This window comes from Sapajus apella, unplaced genomic scaffold (assembly GCF_009761245.1).
Source record: "Sapajus apella isolate SASKATOON/1434 unplaced genomic scaffold, GSC_monkey_1.0 scaffold13, whole genome shotgun sequence".
Classification (NCBI taxonomy): domain Eukaryota; kingdom Metazoa; phylum Chordata; class Mammalia; order Primates; family Cebidae; genus Sapajus; species Sapajus apella.
The window spans coordinates 27,172,069-27,192,215 of NW_022436953.1; the positions used below are offsets into that span (position 1 = coordinate 27,172,069).

Below are 20,147 nucleotides of genomic sequence, written 5' to 3' on the forward strand. Positions count from 1 at the left end.
TTTTCCCTTGTACTTGTGCTTCTCTGCATGGAATGCTTCTTCCTCTTAACCCGCCTTCCTCCCTTGCTTACACAGCAAACTCTTATTCACCCTTCAAAATCCGGTCTGGCATCAGCTTCTCCAGGTCAGTTCCTTCTGGATCTCCCCGCTCAGGAGCCCAATCCCCCATCCTCCTACTCTGCGGAACTGCAACCAACCACAACCACGCCCCTGGCCCTACGCAGTCCAGGAGCTCCAGTCTTCCGGAGCCCAGAACAGGGCAGACACACACCAAACCCAGTCCCGACAGATCAGCTCTCACCTCTCTGTGCCCAGAGAGCACACAAGGTTGCTGTGTGCGCTCCTGGCCCCTGAGGTTGAGGCGTAGTCTGACCTTCCTCAGAATGAGGAACTAAGGAGCAGCGGCAGGAAAACATTTGCTGAGCACACAGAGCACTTGCGGTCTTCAGCTGGGGGTCTTGTGGGGTAGGGAGGCAGAGCAGCTATGAAAACACCTGTGGGGGTGGTGAGGGGTCAGCTCGAGGTGACAGCTATGTCACCATGAGAGCTCCACTGGTGTGCGTCAGCCCCGATGGACAGAGAGAGACCAGCCCAGCCCACTTGGGAGGGCCAATTCCTGCCTCCAAAATGTGGGAACCAGCAGGTAGGACATGGCAAGGGACAGCAAGTCGACGGCTGCCTCAGAAGAGAGTGGACAGAGTCCTGAGCTGGAAGACACAGAGAGCAGGGAGCAAAAGTATACCTGGCACGTGCCGGAAGGGATGGCACCGGGATAGCCACTGAGAGCTCAGGCTCAGGGGGCAGGGCTTAGAGAGGGCGGATCCAGCCTCTCCCTGGCCAGGTCAAAGAGCGGCAGGAGCCACGCAGACTCCACAAGAGGGACATCAGCTCAGAATTGTGACCAGGGCGAACTTTAAAGCATGTTCTTTGGGGGCAACAATGCAAAGTGAAAGAAACAGGACATAAGACTGTACCGTCACACCCACATGCAAACACACACACACACACACACACACACACACACACACACAGTCGCATAGAAAAGAAGTCTGGGAGAAAATACACGAAAACATAAATAGTAGTTATTTAGGCGGGAAATTATAGTTTGAAAACAGTTTTCCAATATATGTTCTGAAATTTACACAACAAACATGCCTTATTATTATAATTGGTGAATATGTGGGGCCAGGAAGGTATGCCACCCAAGGAAGGGATCCCAGGGGTCAGTTTCCTGGGGCTGCCAGGTCCCTGTCTTTAAATATCATCAGCCTCTCCTATTTTGGAAGGATTAGACCTGGTTTGTCTGACTGTATGGAGAAGAAACAGGACCAATGAGTGAATATTCCCCCAAAACAGACCTCGTCTTAAAATAGGAACAGGGCTATCCTAAGCTACACTGGCCATCTCCATAGGGTGGAGAATTCCCTGACTCAGGGAGCAGATTAGATTAGACTGGGCGCCCCCTTATCTCTGATGCGGTGGTATTCAGTATAACTTTAAGGTCCTGGCAGCCTTGAGATTCTACATTCACACAGGCATCAGTGATGCAGGTAGCGCCCAGTGTCAGCCAGGCCGCCCCTTATGGCTATTCAATATCCCACTGCCCTGGCCTCACTCACACTGGGCATCCCTTGATCTTAAAGCAAAGCTGCTCTACTCATCATTGTTCTTCCTTTAGGTCTCTCAAGGAAAGCTAGAAACTACATTCAATGCAGACAAGGATAAAGTCATCAACCACACCGAGAGACACAGAATTCTAGGAGTTAAACCACATGGGGCAGCTTACACCCCTGATTCTAAGGGTGTTTCCTGAGCCCTGACAGTACCAAGGATCAGTCCTGTGTCCCCGGTCAAGCCCACCGGGGCTGAAGTCGCACTGACCAGGATCAGAATGGCTAAGAAAACAATCTGCAATGTGTTTAAACTTGCGAGGACTGCCCCAAGAATAACATTTACGTAAGAAATAGCAGTAAGATTGCAAGTTCTGTTTATTGTCTTTTGTTTTTATTTGTTTATTTTTTTTAAGCTGGAGTCTTGCTCTGTCATCCAGGCTGGAATGCAGTTGCACCATCTTGGCTCACTGCACCTTCCATCTCCTGGGTTCAAGCGATTTTCCTGCCTCAGCCTCCCGAGTGACTGGCACTACAGGAGTGTGTCACCACACCTGGCTAATTTTTGTATTTTTAGTAGAGACAGAGTTTCACCATGTTGGCCAGGCTGGTCTTGAATTCCTGACCTCAGGTGATCCACTCGCCTCGGCCTCCCAAATTGCTGGGATTACAGGTGTGAGCCACCGCGCTCAGCCAGTTTAATTTTTTCTAAAGGAGGCAGAATCTTATTTGTGATGAGAGGGGAACACCATTCTTCAAAAGTGCCTTTTCTTTTGACCCCAAATACAAAACACGGAAACTGCTCACCTCTCCACAGGGTCCCTGAGCATGACAATCAGCTTGGCGTTGGGCTGGAAGGCGTGGATGAAGTCCTGGGTGAGAAACGGCGGCTCGCCATCCGTGCTGATGTTGAAGAACATCCAGGCATTATTATCCCACATCGTGGAGGCGCTGGCCTCCCCTGGAAACAGCAAACACTGCACGTCAGCAGGGCGGAGATGCAGGCTCCCACGGAGTGGCCCTGGGTGCCGGAGGTCAAACCTGGCCCTGATGCCTTCCTCTTAAGCAGTGGGAGAGGGTAAGCTGTCAGCCTTCGAGGGCAGAAGAGACTCCAAGGAGAGAAGGTTGGATGCCTACCCCTGCCACAGCCACACCCCAACTCTACCTCAAAAATCTCTGTCTGGAAGTCCAGGGGATCCATGCAACACTGAGTGTCCCCCAGCCCTGAGCTCCTCTTTCCAAGGCGAACAAAAAAGAAAAACCCTTCACTAGCATCTGGCCCCTCAGTTTCACAGTATTTAACTTAGCTCATGGCACACAGCTCCACGGCATTTTAAGGGCCCACTGACAATGCAGTCTGTAAAAAAATACACCAAAACATAAATAGCAGTTGTCTAGGTGGGAAATTATAGGTGGTTTTGAAAATGGTTTTCCTGTATAGTTTCCCAATATATGTTCTATATACTAGATAGTTCTAGTAATAATAGGAGTTCTCTCTGACCTGGGGACCCAAGATGAGGAAAAACCCTGCCATTTCTGCCCAGGATCTAACAAGGAGAAAGAGCTGGGGCAGAGCTGAACCACATTTCAGAGCCGAAGGAGTCAAGAACTGGTCTAGCAGACGAGGAGCCTGGAGCTGGTACTAGATGGTTTCCTTTCAAAGCGTCAGGAGAATGGAGGAGGGTGGGGACACGAACCCTCATGAGGAATTTGGGTGCGATTTCTTTCCTCGAAGCTGTAATGGTTCATCACAAGGCATACTCTGAGACTAAAAGAGAGAAGGCCTTTGCCACGGGGCTCACAGGCCCTGTCTCCTGCCAGACCACTGCTCTGCACACAGCTGGCGCCTACTCAGTGCAGACTGGGTGCATAGGAACTGGGTCCCAGTCCATTTCACATTTCATCATGGTCCTCAGGAGTGAAGGATGCAAATGGCAAACACACATCCCAGCACGGAGGTGATGCCAAGACACAGGCAGGCATTCCAACAGCACAGACGCTCTCAGAGGATGAAGCCAATTTCCCCAGAGTTTGAGGCTGTGTGTGTGTGTGTGTGTGTGTGTGTGTGTGTGTGTGTGTGTGTGTATAGGAAAGTCTTCAGAGATTTAAAAAGGCAAATCCATCAATCAGCTCTACACCTGATCTCCTGACAGTTTGCCAAGGACCACTGGACACATCTCAAAGTTACTTATCCAGGGAGAGACTGAGCCAGATGACTGAGTCTCTTTGGTCAGTGACAAGCGTATCGTATCCCTGCAGGAAGCAGGCAGGGCCCTATCAGTTCTGTCGGATGTGTAATCACATCCAGGCGACCAGCTCTGTTCTGGCCTTTTTTTCTTTCTTTTTTTAAAGAGATAACACCCTAGGATACAGAAAAAGCAAGTCAATCAGAAGTCCCTTGAAAATTCCACTCCCCATGAACAAGAGAATATAAAGGCCAAGTGGACTCACTACCTAACTGGGCACAAATTCTGTCAGATCTCAAAAATGAACTGGTTCCAGAGCCATGGAGGCACCTGTCCATCCACCTGTCTTCCTTCCATCCAGCCACCATCCATCCTTTGTCCATCCAGGAAGCATTCATTTGGTGTCTAATCTGTGCTCAGCACTGTGCTTGGCACCAGGAACAGATGGGGAAAGGAAAGCACGGCCCTTCCGCTCTCAGGCTTTAAGATATAAGGGGGAAGACAGTCAATTCAAGAAACAGAGTAGCACGTGGGGTACTTGGGATAGAGGCAGGGGCCTTTCAACACGTCTAAAGCCCTAGCCCCAAGTTCAGCCAACACACTCAGGCTGCTTGCATCCTGAACCTCCTATATGACTCTAGCTGTCAACAATGACAGCGGAAGAAAGGTCCTCTCTGACCTAGGTCCCAAGATGACGAAAGATCCTGCCGTTTCCACCCAGAATCTAATAAAGAGGAAGAGCGGGGGCAGAGCTGAGTCACATTTCAGAGCTGGAGGGAGTCTAGAACTGACCTGGTCCAACAATCCCACTTTGCAGAGGTGCAGACAGAGTCCAGGAACAGGAAAAATGACTGGTTGCATGGCACAGAGCTGGCTGCTAGCCCAGGCAGGGCTAGAAACCTGTTACACCGCAAGTCTACCACAAAACTCACCAAACTCTGCTTTCAGTAAATATCAGCACAGTGATTTTATTTTTTGTTCTTTTTAAAATCTAGGAGCAAGCAAAATTAGGAGACCAAACTGAGGCTTTCCTTTTTCATTCATTATCTTAGTCTCTGTTTCCTGGCTTGAGGATGCATATTTCCAGCTCTTTCATAAGAACATGTGATTTTCCCACAGGCATATGGTATAGAAGTCACAATGAAATATAAGTTAGGCTTGTGATTTGGGGAGTTTGGACCCCCACATTTGCAAAAGACTAGCTAACAGCTAAATCATCCTGGAGGTGACTCCCAGTGACTTAATTACTTTCAGTTAAAAAAAAAAAGAAGAACTAAGTCAGGACTTGGGCACATAAGCCTGTCCCCTTGGACATCAGAGTCTTAAGTTAAAAAGTCATCTTTCAAAGGGGTAATTACAGTTCCTCTTAGTAGCTAATAGATTCATGTAATTTGGAGATTGCAAATGTAACAGATCTAGGAAAATTAAAAAACAGATCACTGTCTAAGGTAAACAATTTAAGCAAAACGTGATTCAATTTCTCTTTCAGAAGCATCAGTGGATAAATGCCTTCTAAGCTAAATCCAATAAAAAGAATTATTTCAGACAAATAACAAGTCTAGAGATCTAAGGTAGAGCATGTGACCTGTAGTTATTAATCCTATTAATCCTGTATCATATGCTAGAAATTTTCCAGGACAGATTTCAGGTGCTTTTAATACACACACACATACACACACACACACATACACACACACACACACACACCACCTACCCACACACAAAGGTAACTGTCAAAAAAATTGGCTGTGTGAATTTGCTTGACTAGTAATCATTTCATTGTCTCTATGCGCATCAAAACATGTTATGTTGTACAACTTAAATTATACAATAAAAAATAAATTTTAAAAAGAGTGAATATATAAGTTTACTTACAAAATATTCTTGTGAATATTTAAAACAAATTGTTATTAATCAACCTCATTTTGAATGCCCAAAGGCATTAGGTTGACAGGGGCCAGGCTTTTTAAACAGCAATTAGTTACAGGCCATGTGTCGGGGCTGAGTCTATTTCAGGAGAAGCTGCCTCCATCTTGTATGGTCTCAGTTGCCAGGGATTACAAAAGCTCCAAGCAGCAAATCGATGACTAACCAGTTAACTGCACTTATAACTCCCCATGCAAACTTATCAGGTCAGTACATCAGGAAAAGAAGTCAATATCCCTGCTTAATTTCTTAAAAACAAAGAAATGGCAACTTTTCACGAAAGCCGTCAGTTGTCCTTAAGTCTCCATAGAATTAGAAAGTCAACATTTCCGCTTCATAGTAACTGTTCAAGTGATGTGAACACTATGTAGCGGTAAGAGTGCCGGCCAGGTGGAGAAGAGGAGGCTCAAAGGAAGTCTGCTGCCACCATGCAAATGTGCTGCCAGTGAAGCAGAGCTGGGCCAGGACCCCAGGGAGGGTGCCAGCCCTGCGAGAGTGACACAGAAGCCTTACCGATAATGATTGTATTCATCTTGCTCTGCTCCTTTGCAGAGCTGGCCTGCAGTCCTTGATGGATCTGGTGTGCTGCCAGGTCAAAGAGGTCCAGATAATCTTCCACGGGGTAGCGGTCTCGCAACCCATCTCTTAGGCGGACGATTCCTACAAGAACCAAGAAGCAGGAGACACTAGGGACAAAGTTGCTACTGCTGGGGTGATGGCCTCCCAGACAGCGACCAGAGAGAGAGATGAAGAGGACTAAAGGGCGTGGCTGCAGCAGCAAGAGGCTCAGCCCAGGTGAGCTTCAGAAGGGGCCGCTGGGGATCGGGGTGGGGCATCTACGTAGCCTGGCTACCCACTTTCAATCCGTGCATACTTCAAGTGCTGGAAGACACCACAGCTAAGCTAGACAGTTGCAGCTTAAATGCTGGCACACCTATTCAAGAGCAAATGTGTCTGCTTGGAGGGACAGAGTCTGGGGCTGGTTATTCTGTGTACAGGTGGGACTCGTAAGTGGCTGGGCAGCAAGGACACACAGGATGCATGTGTTGTATCAAACAGGGAGAGTGAACCGAGGGCAGCCCATGGAGAGAGGAGAGCAGTATCCTATAAACTCCATGATGCCTTCCTCATGGGGCCCAGCCAGCACCCGTCTGATGTTCTCTCTCCTGCCCTGTTCAATCAAATACCCTGCCTTTTGTCCAAACAATAAGGGGAATTGATCACACCCTAGACAGAAATGGATTCTGGCATCGGCCACATACAGCTTAAATTCACCCCCTGCCTAAAAAATGAATAAATCTCACTTGCAAACATTTAAAAATCCACTTTCCAAAACCACAACTCCTGAGGTCAATGGAAATTGGAAAGAGAACGTCCCCGGTCAAAGCAACAAGAGGTTCAAGGTGACACTGACGACTAGATTCCAGAGGCCCACCCCTGTTCTTCCTCCTTTCCTGCCAGTGGGAAGCTGGTTTCATTAAGGGGAAATCACTGTGAGCCTCGGAGGAGCACCCTATGGCAGGGGAGTGTGTTTAGACATGTCCAGCAAATGCATACGGATTTGAGACCCCGGCTCCTACAGCGGCTGCTGCTAAACCACAAAAGAAACATTTACACTTTAGCTCACTGTAGGATGAACATCAAAACGATGAAAGCAAATGCGTGTCAGGAAACACATTAAGAGTTGGTCTAAGTAAAACTTTGAAGATTCCCTTCTAGGTAACCTGAGTCCATTACTGGAAAATACCCTCGTGGCCTGCCCGGTCTCTGGTTGACAACAGGCACGTATCACGCCTCAGCTCCAGTGACCAAACCTCTCCTGGCACAAGGAAAAGGTTACAGAGAGGAAACAGTGACCTGAGGACTGCAGGTGCCTGGGGCTGAGCTGGAGCAGAGAGGGATGGGCAGTGGTTGCCGTCAGCCTGCAGCAAAGGGTTGAGAGCAGGGCCTCTACAGTAATCTCCATGTGGTTTCCATATGGAACCCATAAGGCAGACAGGGCAGGTCAGAGAAGCTGAGGCCTGAAGCAACGGCACAAAGCTGGGAGCCAAGAGCCCAAATCACACCCTCCTTGGGGGCCCTTACTGGTGCTGGCACTCACTGCTGGGCTCATGTGCCTGGGCTTTCGGGACAAAAACAGCTGCCGGTTCTGACCCGTCCCCTTGTCCCGCACACAGCTAGCAATGCTCACTGCATGGCTGGGAACCGGGTTCCAGACCCCGCCGGGTCTTCGCATGGGAACAGCCTCCTGACAAGGCAATTGTGCAGTCTCTTCCTGCTGCCCTCGCAGGGCCTGGGACCCGGCACTCACCAAACCGCTTCCGGGTCCACCAGTGCGGCTCCTTGATGGCGGAGAACTTGACCTCGGGATGCAGCCGCAGGCGGTCGTAGAGGTCCGTGGTCCCGCACTTGGGCTGCCCGATGATGTAGAAGTGCGGCAGGCAGCGTAGGCGGAAGTGCTTCCCGTGCGCGTGCGCCAGGTGGCCCCAGAAGGCCTTGCGCAGCGCGTCAAAGGTGGAGCGGAAGCGCTTGGAGTAGAGCACGTAGGAGTTGGTGAGGTAGGGGTCGGTGGTGTTCCGCCCCGAGAACTCCTCATACCAACAGGGGCTCTTACTGTTTGGAAGGAATTTATTGGGGATGACTGAAAACATCTGCAAGGAAACAGAAAGACGAGGAGTGACACAGAAGAGGGGAAAATGAGCAACGAAAGAATCTAAGTACAATGGGAACATGCCCTGAGACTAACGGCCGTGTTCAAATTTGAGTATTTGACAATGATTAACAAATAAAGGAAAACGGTAGCTGGTCAGGGACTGTGCTTTTCTCACCACCACTTCCCCACCAAAAAAAAAAAAAAAAAAAAACTCGGAGAGAATAAGAAGTTTAATCAAAATCCATTCCACCATAATTTACACCTTTCTGATACACAACACACATGCACACACGGTAATTAAAAAGAATCCTTTTACTAGTTGTATATTTAAATTACCACTAGAGATTAAAATACAGAATAGAAGCAGAAAATCAAATTTAACTCAACTTTAAAATCCCAAATGATGGTGATCTGCAAAAGCAACTTTTAACTACCAGCACCACATGTCAAGCAAGAAGTCCTGGAATGCAATAATGAGAGTCGGCGGCCCTTGAACATGCCTAGCCCCGCGTTCAGGACAGCAGATTCCCTTCCTGGCACTCCATAGCCTAAGCAAACAGCACTCTCTCAGTGCATTCAAATCCATAAGGCTGTCAAATGATCCTTGCTACATCTGAGACATTTTTTAGTCATTTTCCTTCTGTGTTCCCAAAGATGATGATAGAAAGAAAAGCACTCATTTCTAAAAATCAACCAATCAGTCAAGATTAGCACAAAGCTACTCACATGCAACTCCTGCTTCTTAAGATCTTCTAAGTCTGGGAGCTGTCTGGTTGTGAACTCAATCCTGGCTGTGATGCTGTTGATAATTAATTTAATGCTTGGATAGTCCTTCACGTATGAAATATTATTTACAGAGGATTGGTGGTGATGCTCTTTTGTGTCACTTGGGTTTTCGCTGTCCATCAAGCTGGGGTTGCTGGGGAAGCCTCCGTAACGGAAAGGTGATGGGATCAGAAGCTCTTGGTGGGCCCCAGAAAGGATGTAAGAAGCCATTACCAAGGTCATTATTATCAGTCCAAAAACAAGGCTACATCTCTTCCCCTTCTTGAAGCGCAGAAACCCACCCCAGTTCTCGTTCCCTTCAGTCCTCACTTCGAGAACAGCAAGCAAGTTCATCTGCTTACTGTCCACACGAAACAGAATTTTGTTTTCTCCTTTGCACGTGGGGCACACCTGGTGACCGTGATGGGGGCCCCCTCGGCAGTCGACCTGCTGCTTGTGTGCGCCGTCGGGTAACAGCTGTATGCAGCAGTTAACGCAGTGCCTCATGGTAGCACCAGTGCCCTGGGCTTACCGAGCCATGGATGGGCCCCCAGAAGTCTGGATGTTTGCAAGTTGTGCTGGAAAACCTTAAGGATGTCTTGTGATTATATAAGATGGACAAAAAGCACAAATACAGAAAGAAGCAGACACCAAAGCACTAGAGAAAGAGGAAGTACATTCTTTGGTTCAGCTCCGAAAGGAAACAAAAGGAAGCAATGTCCAAAAGTCATGTTCTGCACGAGCTGCTGCAACCTCACGGAAGTTCACAAGTTCGGGAGCAACTCTGCCTGCCCTTCAGGTTTTTCCCATGGTACAAAAAAAAGTGGAAGAATTCTCGCTGGGGAATGTGGAAACACACACGAAATTAAAAGAAATCATGGTCTTCTCATTGATGGATAGATTGGCATGCCATCCATGGAGACATCTGTGAAGATCTCTGCTTTTACATCCCAAGTGCCTTTGGAATATTTCCTCTTCATGGGGCGCAAACTTTTAAAAATGCCAGATTTCCTACACAAAAAGGCAAGAAGTTTTATTATATTTATTTTGCTGTGTGAGAATAGCAATAACCCAAGGCTCATCCTCCAAGGAGAGATAGAGGCTCTCTCTCTTTTCCACTTCTAAGTCCAGCCAAGCCAGCCTGGTTCTAAGCAAGTCATAGAAAATTGTAAGGATAAAGGAAGAGGTTTCAGGTTCTTGCAGTTGGCTTTGGGGCTCAATTTCTGCCACCAAACATGGCCCCAATACCAGCACCTCCAGAATCACATCAAACCTCTCATTTTCCGCATGGTCCGCGTCTCCCCTATTCCCCCTGCCTTGATACATCTCAGTTACGGGATCTCTGAATCCCAGGATGTTGTGATCATTCTCGGATTCATGCACAGTCAATGACTACAAAGTTGAGGGACGAATTGAAATATCAGTGCTTTTCTGTCAATGAAAATCTGAGGACTACTAAGGAGGATAGTTAGAATGGGAGCAGGCAGAGAAAATGTGTTTTTCTCTCTCGCTGGCATCAGCAGTCTCTTTCTTAGAGTTAACCTTTATTATCAGATTAGGGAAGCAAAAGTTAATGAAAATTTAGAAACAAATGAGTCTCTCCTTCAGTAGAATGTATTATATTAAAAAACCACTTGACTTTAAGTTATTAAGCAATTAAATCTGATGTACAGTATTCCCTCGAGTGACACAGAGTTTCAGACCCTGACATAATTTTTCGCTTTCATCATCGCGAGCAAGATACGATTCTTAAAAACCCATTAATAGAATCTTGTGGTTATAAAATACATTGTTGCCCAAATGACACTTCTTTGCAGATGCCATAAAAAGAGCCATGGATAAGCAAAAAAGAAGACCTAATGAGTTTATAGCAGTGGTTGATCACCTCTAACTGGCTGTGTGACTCTGAGCAAGGCGTATAACCTCTCTGAGCTTTGGTTTCCTCACTAACAAAATTAGGATAATAAGAGCACCTTAACAAGTACTAAATTAGCTACTACATGTAAATGAAGAATGCCCGACACGTTTAGCATACCATAAAAGGTAAACAGCATTGATAACAATAGCATCGTCAACTATTCCTATGATGATTTTTAATTGTCAGTGAATAACAAAAGCATTTGAAATGGAATCAAAGATGGGGGATCCTACACCACATGATTATTCCTTAACAATTGAGAATTACCCAACAGTGGTGACTCATCTCCAGCTCCATACACGCCACCCCTCAGACAGTCCTCACTGTCTCCACAGAGGTGGCATTAACGCACCCCACACGAAGAGCTCCAGGTCCTGGCTGAAGGATTAAACAATCAGAACTCAACCAAAGAAGTGTTCATGCCCCTTGGACTGAAAAGCCCATGTTTTCTCAAAATACGGTGGCCAAGAAACAGCCAAGCTGTGTTTCCCAAAACGTCTTCCTCCCACAAAATGTTCCGCTTGCCGTTGGTGAGTGTTCTGTGCTTAAATTATTTGGAGAAAATGTGGAATGGACAAAATTACACAAAATCCTTTACAGCTGAACTTTTCAGGGCCTTTGATATGCTAATAAGCCCTGTGGATCCACAAGAGAGGAATATAATACACAAAGTTGGAAGAACATAACTGGCCACGGAGCCTCACTAGGGTATGGAGGAGCCAGTTTGAGAAAGGCCGGTCAGTAAAGGCTGAGACCTGAGTCCTGCAGAGGCGCCGGGCGGGGATGAGGAAGGGGCCAGTTCTGGGAAGCCAGGCCAGACATCTCAGGCCCGACCCCCATCTCTCATCCCTGAAGGCAGCTGAAGGGACATGTCAGAAACCTCAAGCCTCAGCCTCTGCTTCAAACTGGCTCAACCACCCAGACCCATCGACCCATTGCTTGCTACAAACAATTCTTCCAAACTAAAGAAACAAAAGGGCAAGATCCCCTACTTGGAAACCCCATCATTAAAGCCAAGAAAACATTTTTTCACGTGTCCAAGACAAGACCAAGCTGGAGTTAAAAATGCGACTCCAACCAGCAGCTCAGCAGGGAGGGAGTTCCCACCCTCCGTCTTTCTGCTGCAGAAAATCAAATTAGATTCTTTAAAAAACAAACAAAACATGGACTTTGAAGCTCCAAGACAGGAATGCACATAATCTGGACTCAAAAGAATGGGCAAAACATTCCTAAACAAGAGCGGGGGAAGCTTATTTCAAGCAAAGTAAAAAAAATGAGCAGCTGACAGTCTCAGCAGAGAGGAGAGAAGATGGGGCTCCAGGACCGGGCGGACACAGCATGTCTGCGGGGCAGCCTCCCCCTCTACCCAGCCTGCCTCTGCCGGTCCTGCTTCCTAAACAGAAAGAACTGAGGAGGCAATTCAAGATGCTGTAAGGACCTTGGAAAAACACTCAGACACAGTGTTTTCTCACCTCCTAGCATTCTTTCATTCGTTCATTCATTTGTTCAACAAATACCTTTTGAAGAGCAACTCAGTGTTGTGCACGACCAGTTTGGGGAGGGCAAAAGCCAATACAAGCTGAGGGATGTGATGCAGAAATAAAGAGACGAGTATTTGGTCTTCATCCTGGGTACTGGTACACAGGTGCTAAAATCCTTGGAATTTTTCTTTCTTTCTTTTCTTTTTTTTTTTTTTTTTTTGAGACAGAGTCTCACTCTGTCACCCAGGCTGGAGTGCAGTGGTGCCATCTCAGCTCACTGCAACCTCTGCCACCTGAGTTCAAGCGATTCTCCTGCCTCAGCTTCCTGAGTAGCTGGGATTACAGGCGCCTGCCACCACATCTGGCTAAGTTTTGGAGTTTTAGTAGAGACAGGGTTTCACCACCTTGGTCAGGCTTGTCTTGAACTCCTGACCTCGTGATCCACCCACCTCGGCCTCCCAAAGTGCTGGGATTACAGGCATGAGCCACCGTGCCTGGCAATCCTTGGAATTTTTCTAAGTGATGGGGTGAGAGAAGCACCTTTTGTCAGTCATGACAAGCCCCTTTCAGCCATACCTGAGTGTATGCTGATGAGGTGACCCTTTGAGCCGGGATGGCTCCAGGTTGGGGGCTGGTCACCAGAAAAACCAAGCCTCGGTGAGAAGTTTTCAGCAATCCCCCAGACTCCAGGTGGGGAAGAAGGGCTATGGATTAAGTCCATCACCAGTGGCCAATGATTTGACCAATCATGCCTTCGTAATGGAACTGTATCAAGACCCCTAAACCAAAGGGCTCAGGGAGCTTCCAGGCTGATGGAGCCCTTGGAGGTGTTGGGAGAGTGGAGTGAAGGGAGACAGCATGGAAGCTCCACACGCCATCCACCATACTCCCCCCATGCATCCCATCTATTGCCTGTTTCTGCATTGTGTCCTATAATAGACTGATGATAAGTCAAGCACTCTCTTGAGTTCTGTGAATCGTTCTAGCGAATTACTGAACCTGAGGAGGCTGTGGGACTCTCTTGCCTTTGTAGCCGATTTGGACAGAAGCGTGGATAACCTGGGGACCCAATACTTGGGGCTGGCGTCTGAAGTGGGGAGTCTGGTGGGATCAAGCCTTCACACCTGTAGAGTCTGAGGCTGCCTCTGATAGGGGCAGACTTGAATTGAGTGGTAGGTTAATCGGTTCGGTTCTGGAATTGGAGAGTTTGCTGGTGTTGGAAAACACCCCTGGATGGGGGTCGGGGTGTCCTCTCTGAGAAACAAAAAAAAAAAAACCATAAAACTATCTTACAAGTTTTTATGCAAATTGATTGCCATTGTATAGTATGTCAAATCCTCAGTAAGATGGGCAAGCAATCTGAAGACCAGGTGAATCCCTTGTAAATGAAGGCCCTAGAGCTCTGCAGCTTCCAGGCAAGCCCTCCCTGGACAGGGCGTGTGTGGTGCAGAGCTGACCAGAGAGGACACCTTTTCCCGAGTGGAGCTTCTGTCCCACCAGGGGTAAGGGCTGCAGGGCACAAGCTATAGAGAAGTCCCAAATGAATAAGATAATCCCATGCGCTGAGAGATAAAGGCTATGCAGAAAAGAATAATAAAGAGGGGAGAGAACAATAAAACCATTGGAACAGGGTTTGGGAATTCTTTGCACCCTCATAGGGCTGGCCCCTTCTTCGTGGTCAGGGCTCTCCTGTGCATTGTACAATGCTTAGCAGCACCCTGGCCCCCACCCACTGGATGCCAGAGCACCACTTTCCTGAGATGTCACAACCAAAAATGTCCCCAGGCATTGTCAATGTCCCCTGGGGTGCACAGTCACCCCTAGGTTGGAGCTACTGCCTTAGAGAAGTGGGAGGTATGAGACACAGGGTGACAGGGAAGACCTGATTTCAGAGGGGACGCTGGAGGACAAGAAGGAAGCCAGTCACGCGGAGACCAGAGAAGCAAAGGCCCTGTGGAGAGAAGCTGTGGGGAGTCCCAGCCCAGGAGGCTACTGGCAGGTAGGCCCTCAGGGCACCAGCTGACGGGGGTAGAAACCCCACAGGAGAGGAGGAAGGGGTCAGACTGTAGAGTCTTGAAGGCCAAAGTCAGGGGTGGGGTTTGCTGGAGTGCAAAAAGAGAGGCATAGTACATGTTCTTTCAAAAGAATTCTTTTTTTTTTTTTTGAGACTGAGTCTTTGTCACCCAGGCTGGAGTGCAGTGGCACGATCTTGGCTCACTGCAACCTCCACTTCCCAGGTTCAAGCAATTCTCCTGCCTCAGCCTCTTGAGTAGCTGAGATTACAGGCAAGGGCCACCATGCCTGGCTAATTTTTGTATTTTTAGAAGAGACAGGGTTGTACCATGTTGGCCAGGCTGGTCTCAAACCCCTGGCCTTGAGTGATCTAGCCCAACTTGGCCTCCCAAAGTGCTAGGATTACAGGCGTGAGGCACCATGCCTGGCCTCAAAAGAATTCTTACACTATGTATAACTATTAAAGAACATAACTCAGGGAAGAAAAATCCAATTAATGGGGCTGTGTTGAAAGGAAAATGGATTGCTGTCATGTTCCGCATCTGGCCTTCTCCATAGGCCGCAAATTATCTCAAGAACATTCAGAACCTAACACTCAAGTGTTTCTTCCTTCAGAAGGGAGTCATGTATGCCCCTTGCACTTCACCCATCTGGAATGTCCACGTTTGCTGCCAGTCGACTCAGACGAGACGGGGCCCTTGGCACTTCCGTTCATGTATTAAACCAAAGGACTCAGGTGTCCATTTCAGTGAGACCGCTTCCCACCTGGGCTCCATTCTGAGGCTGATGGAAGCAGATCATCACTGTGGGAACCTGGTACCAGGAGAGAGATCAGATAACGGGTCCCAAAATAGAAAGTGTTCAATTACCCAGCCCTTGCTTGGACACCCCCATTAACCTATGCACCCAAGCATCATTAGCAAGCCATTTATAACAAAATTGTAATTGAGAGACCCAGAAATACCACTTTAGATTAAGTAATTGAATGCCCCCTCGGTGTGAGATCGATAAAGGGCATCCAATTTCACCCTAGGAAAAATGTATTAAATGATTGTAGCTATAAGCTGATATAGCAGAAGAAAGATGTATGAAACTTCAGAAGAAATCTGGAAGGACTTAAATAAATAGCTTCATTTAGGTAGAACATTTACATCTGCCCTCTGGGGAGAGAGAGGGAAAAAATAGCTAATTACATTATTTTACTTTTATGTTTTAAGGAAAAAAATTCAATGGGTCTTAATTAACCTTTACTGAAACACAAAGCCTTCTTCTGATTAGTATGTCTAACTGCTGACATTTCTCTTTAGGCTATATATATGGAAATATATTTTTTAAGGGATATTAATCAACAAGTAGGTGAAGGAACATTTTTCACATTTAGCTTAAAGATATAAAGTTGTTGCTGAGACTGAGAAGGAGCCAACAAGACTGAAGAGCTCTGTACACACTATAAATCATCAGTTTCAATCTTCTACCTGGACTCTGACAGTTTTGACCACATCCCAGTCAATAAGCAGAATAAAGTCACACCATTCTGTCAACATTCACCGGCCCACAGAATAGAGGAGAGGACATGGCAGTCACATGGGTTAGGATTCCAAAGCCACGTCCACCCAGTGGCCTTAGACAAATCACATAAGGTATCTGGGCCTCTGCATTTTCAAAAGAAATCCCTGCTAGCAACAGATCATGTACAGCATTGGAGTTAAGAGCCTGAGTGCTACAGCCAGGTTGCCCAGGTTTGATCTTGAACAAGACATTAAAGGTGTCTTCTCATTTGTTTGGATACAACTTAGGAATAATCACAGGACCTGTGTCAAGGCACTGCTGTAAGCATTCAGTGAACTCATTCACGTAAGGTGCTTAAAAGAGTGTCTGGCCCATGGTTGGTGCTCAATAAATGTTAACTGGCATTACAGATGCACAGTCCTGGCCCACAGTGGGAATTTGATAAATAGTTGTGTATTACACTTTACGATAGATTGCATTATTGGTCTCAATCTCTTCTTCTTCCCTGTGTTCACACCCTTTGCCACTTTGGAGGGCCTTCAGCTACAGGAGTGACGTGTTTCTCCACCTAACGGTTTGAGCTGAGTGCCTCACTTTAGCCAGCAGAATGAGGCAGAAGTGGGCTTAAGGCCGGCACAGGCTAAGACATATCCTCTGCGCTCATTTGTTCTCTTGCACTCTTGGTTGGCCAGGAGGAGGGGGAGACAGGTGGAGCAGGGCTACCTGGCTGAGCCCACCCAGAGCAGCCCACACCCAGTGGATCCCAGCCAATCCCCAAAGACGCCAGAGAAAGAATAAAGTGTTTTTGTTCTTGTTCTTCAAGTCAGAGTCTCACTCTATCATCCAGGTTGGAGTGCAGTGGTGTAGTCTCGGCTCACTGGAACCTCCACCACCACCAGCAGCAGATATGCCAACACAATGATGGGAACTCGGAGGGGAGGCCAGGCGCAGTGGCTCACGCCTGTCATCCCAGCAGTAGGTAGGCGGATGGCTCGAGCCCAGGGGTTCTAGACCAGCTTGGGCAACATGGCAAAACCCTGCCTCTACAAAAAATACAAAAATTAGCTGGGTGTGGTGGTGCACACCTGTAGTCCCGGCTACTTGGGAGGCTGAGGTGGGAGGATTGCTTGGGGAGGTTGAGGCTGCAGCGAGTCGTGATCACACCACTGCACTCCAGCCTATGCAACACAATGAGACCCTCTCTCAAAAAAAAGAAAAAAGACACTCGGAAGGGAGCTGTTCCTAAATCAAGACACAATGGCTGAAACATCAAAAAATAACACACCAGGTTATTTTCTGAGAAAATGTGTGTTTGTGACAACCACAGCTGTTTGGTTTTAGGTATCCAGACAACCGGCCCACTCTCCCCCGCCTCGTGATGTAGAGGCCCTCCTCCTTGCCTCTTTCCAGTTACTAATTTCTTCCTTGCTTCCTTCCTCTCCCTGAGCAAGCCCTTCCTGTAATCTGATCCTTATGGTTCCCTTGCCAAATTTCATCTTTCCTGATGGCTGGGACACGTCACCTGTGCTTTGTCTAAAACAGGTATTCTCAAACCACGATCTGGGGGGATCTTCCTGGTTGGCCCAAAAGGTGCACATACAAAACCCAGGCAGTTTTTTAAGCTTATTTTTAAAGCACACTTGACTCTCTGTTAAGTTCATCATCAACATTAATTTTGGTTAATCACGACTACCTTATATGCATAGAAAGTACATTCAGTGCTATTATTTTAGTCCAAAGCCATATCCATAATAAATGAGCCTTTACCCCAGATCAGATCTCTACAACATGCAGCCAGCACCTCCCCTGCATCCTGAGCTCACTGATTCTCAACTTGGTAGAAAAATGGGATATAGCAAAAATGGTTTCCAAGCAGTGAAAAAATAAGGCATGACACCAGGCTGGGGAGGCAGGCACATCTGCATTTCTACCCAACTCAAGTCTGTAGATGCTCTGTGATCTCAGGCAACAAATTTAACCATTCTGTGCTTAGGTTTCCTCATCTGTAAAATGGGAATAAAATGATCTCAGTCTCCTAGTGCGAATATGAGGAAAAAATGAGATCATACACACAAAATGCTTAACCCAGAGTCTAGTATCCTGCAGGCCTTGGAAGGATGAGCATCCCAAAATATGCCAAATTGATATTTTCATGATTTCAAGTCGAAAACATTGGAGAAATTGTAGTTTCACAAAGGGCCAGCTGACCTGTCTCTTCCTGCATACGCCAAGGCATAGACTCCTCTGGGAGGAGTACCCTTCCCCTGCCAGTCTGCGAAAATCGCCCTCACCTGGGAACTGGGGGCTGCAGTAGACCAGGATAAATACACTTAACAAAGTAACCCTGCTCTTCCACTGATTTTACACTCCCGTAGATTTCCTAGACTCCCCTAGAAGTGGATATTGCTCCCCCAGATCCCTTCTGTCCCGTCTTTGTCTAAAAACATCTTGCTTTGGCCACTCCTTCTAACGTCACTCTCTTGTGAAGATTCCCACATACACGTAAAACTAACAAAATGTGTTTGCTTTTCTTTTGTCTGCCTAGTGTCAAGTTGGCTTCTGGATGCAGCTGAGGAGCCTACATAAGAGCTAACGAAGGGGGCTGGAGGTGATCTCCGGCTCCCCTGCATCTCAATGAATGACACAGATTCCTTGCATTATTACTGGAGAGACCCTTGGGTCCTCACTCCAGGGATACTTGCTTTCAGTGTACATATATTATAATTCCAGACACTGGTGTCCATTTTCCTGTCTGCCACTCATCTGAGGTGATGCCTGGGAAGAGGCAGGTGGCCACACAGATGCAGGAAGTGACACCCGAGTGCCACAGTAGAAACAAGACACTAAAAAGCTGAGCTGGGCGGGGTCATTTGGGCACCCCTGTCACCAGAGCCCCCAGCTCTGGCAATCCAGGCACAGCTGTGGGGAAAATTCTGGAAAAGCTCACCCCCTTCTAAACACCCATGCCCATCCAGAACTTGTTTCAGTGCTCAACAGCGAGAGCCAACTTTCCAGAAATGCACCCATCCCCAAAGATCTGGAGTACACCAGCCTCTGCTGTACAGATGGGAAATGTGAAACAGAAGAAAGAAGCTCCTGGAATCACTGGAGATTCTACTGCAGTCATTCACCATAAGAAACACCCAGAACCCCCGAGGAATGATGGTGGGCACACCCAGACCCAGGTTGAAACCCAGGTGGGTTCCAGCAAATCATCAACTTGCCAGTACGAACCTGTAAGTACCTGTTATCCAGCCTGCCTTTTACAGAGGGGAAACTGAGGCCAGTGCAGTCTGTACTTCCCCAAGGACATGCAGCCTATTATAGAAGGGTGGGGTAAGAGACTCCAGGGACCTGACACTCCGTCTTCCACCAACCCTCAAGAGGGGAGCCCATCCCAACCACCACGAAGGCCTGGCCTCGGACAGTCCAGCAGCTTCTCCAGGCCCCTGGTGTTCTTCCTCCTTCCAATCTTTTGAGGAATCCCTTCCGAGAAAACAGATTTGCAGTCTCATCCAGAGACACAACACAGGACAGTCAGGGAAACACACCAGGAGGCAGCTGACGAGATGAAGCTCAGCTCCCTCCTTCCATCTCCTTTGAGCGCCTCGTCGGCCTGGGGCATTGAGTCTTAAACTGTCTCCATCCAGACTCTATTCATCATTCAGGCTTGTCTCCCGCAGCTGGAGAAGGGTGCTAGGAGACAAGTCCAGCACCGGGACAGAGACAAGAGATGGGGGAACAGGGATGTGCAGAGGCTGGCCTGGTGCCAGGTGTGGGGACGGGAAAGCAAGGCGGGAAGGGACAGGGAGGAGGGAGAGGCAGCGCTGTCCCTTGTCAGTTACCCTTGCAGCTGAGACAATGCACAGGAATGGAATTGGCCCATGCACAGGAGGCAGGCCCCGGTGCGCAGCCCCCAACCTTGTTTTTGTCCCTGCACACCAAAGGGAGAATCCTGGGCTCTGTATGATTGGACACTCTGCAACCCAGGCCTGTACGACCGGACACTCCACGGCCCAGGCCTGTACGACCGGACACTCCACGGCCCAGGCCTGTGCGACCGGACACGCCACGGCCCAGGCCTGT

The 20,147-nt window shown here is 47.9% G+C and overlaps 1 protein-coding gene across 3 annotated transcripts in view; it reads right to left on the minus strand.

Moving 5' to 3' along the window:
• Window positions 1–20,147, minus strand: part of CHST15 (carbohydrate sulfotransferase 15) — an 84,165-nt gene that overhangs the window by 26,430 nt on the left and 37,588 nt on the right. For all 3 annotated transcript variants that reach the window (XM_032281936.1, XM_032281935.1, XM_032281934.1), the window contains exons 2-5: window positions 9,102–10,151; window positions 8,034–8,373; window positions 6,236–6,382; window positions 2,418–2,571 (exon numbers count right to left, since the gene is read on the minus strand). In XM_032281936.1, coding sequence (XP_032137827.1) covers window positions 2,418–2,571; window positions 6,236–6,382; window positions 8,034–8,373; window positions 9,102–9,647 — 1,187 coding nt within the window. In that variant the 5' untranslated portion in view covers window positions 9,648–10,151. The remainder of the gene's footprint in view (window positions 1–2,417; window positions 2,572–6,235; window positions 6,383–8,033; window positions 8,374–9,101; window positions 10,152–20,147) is intronic.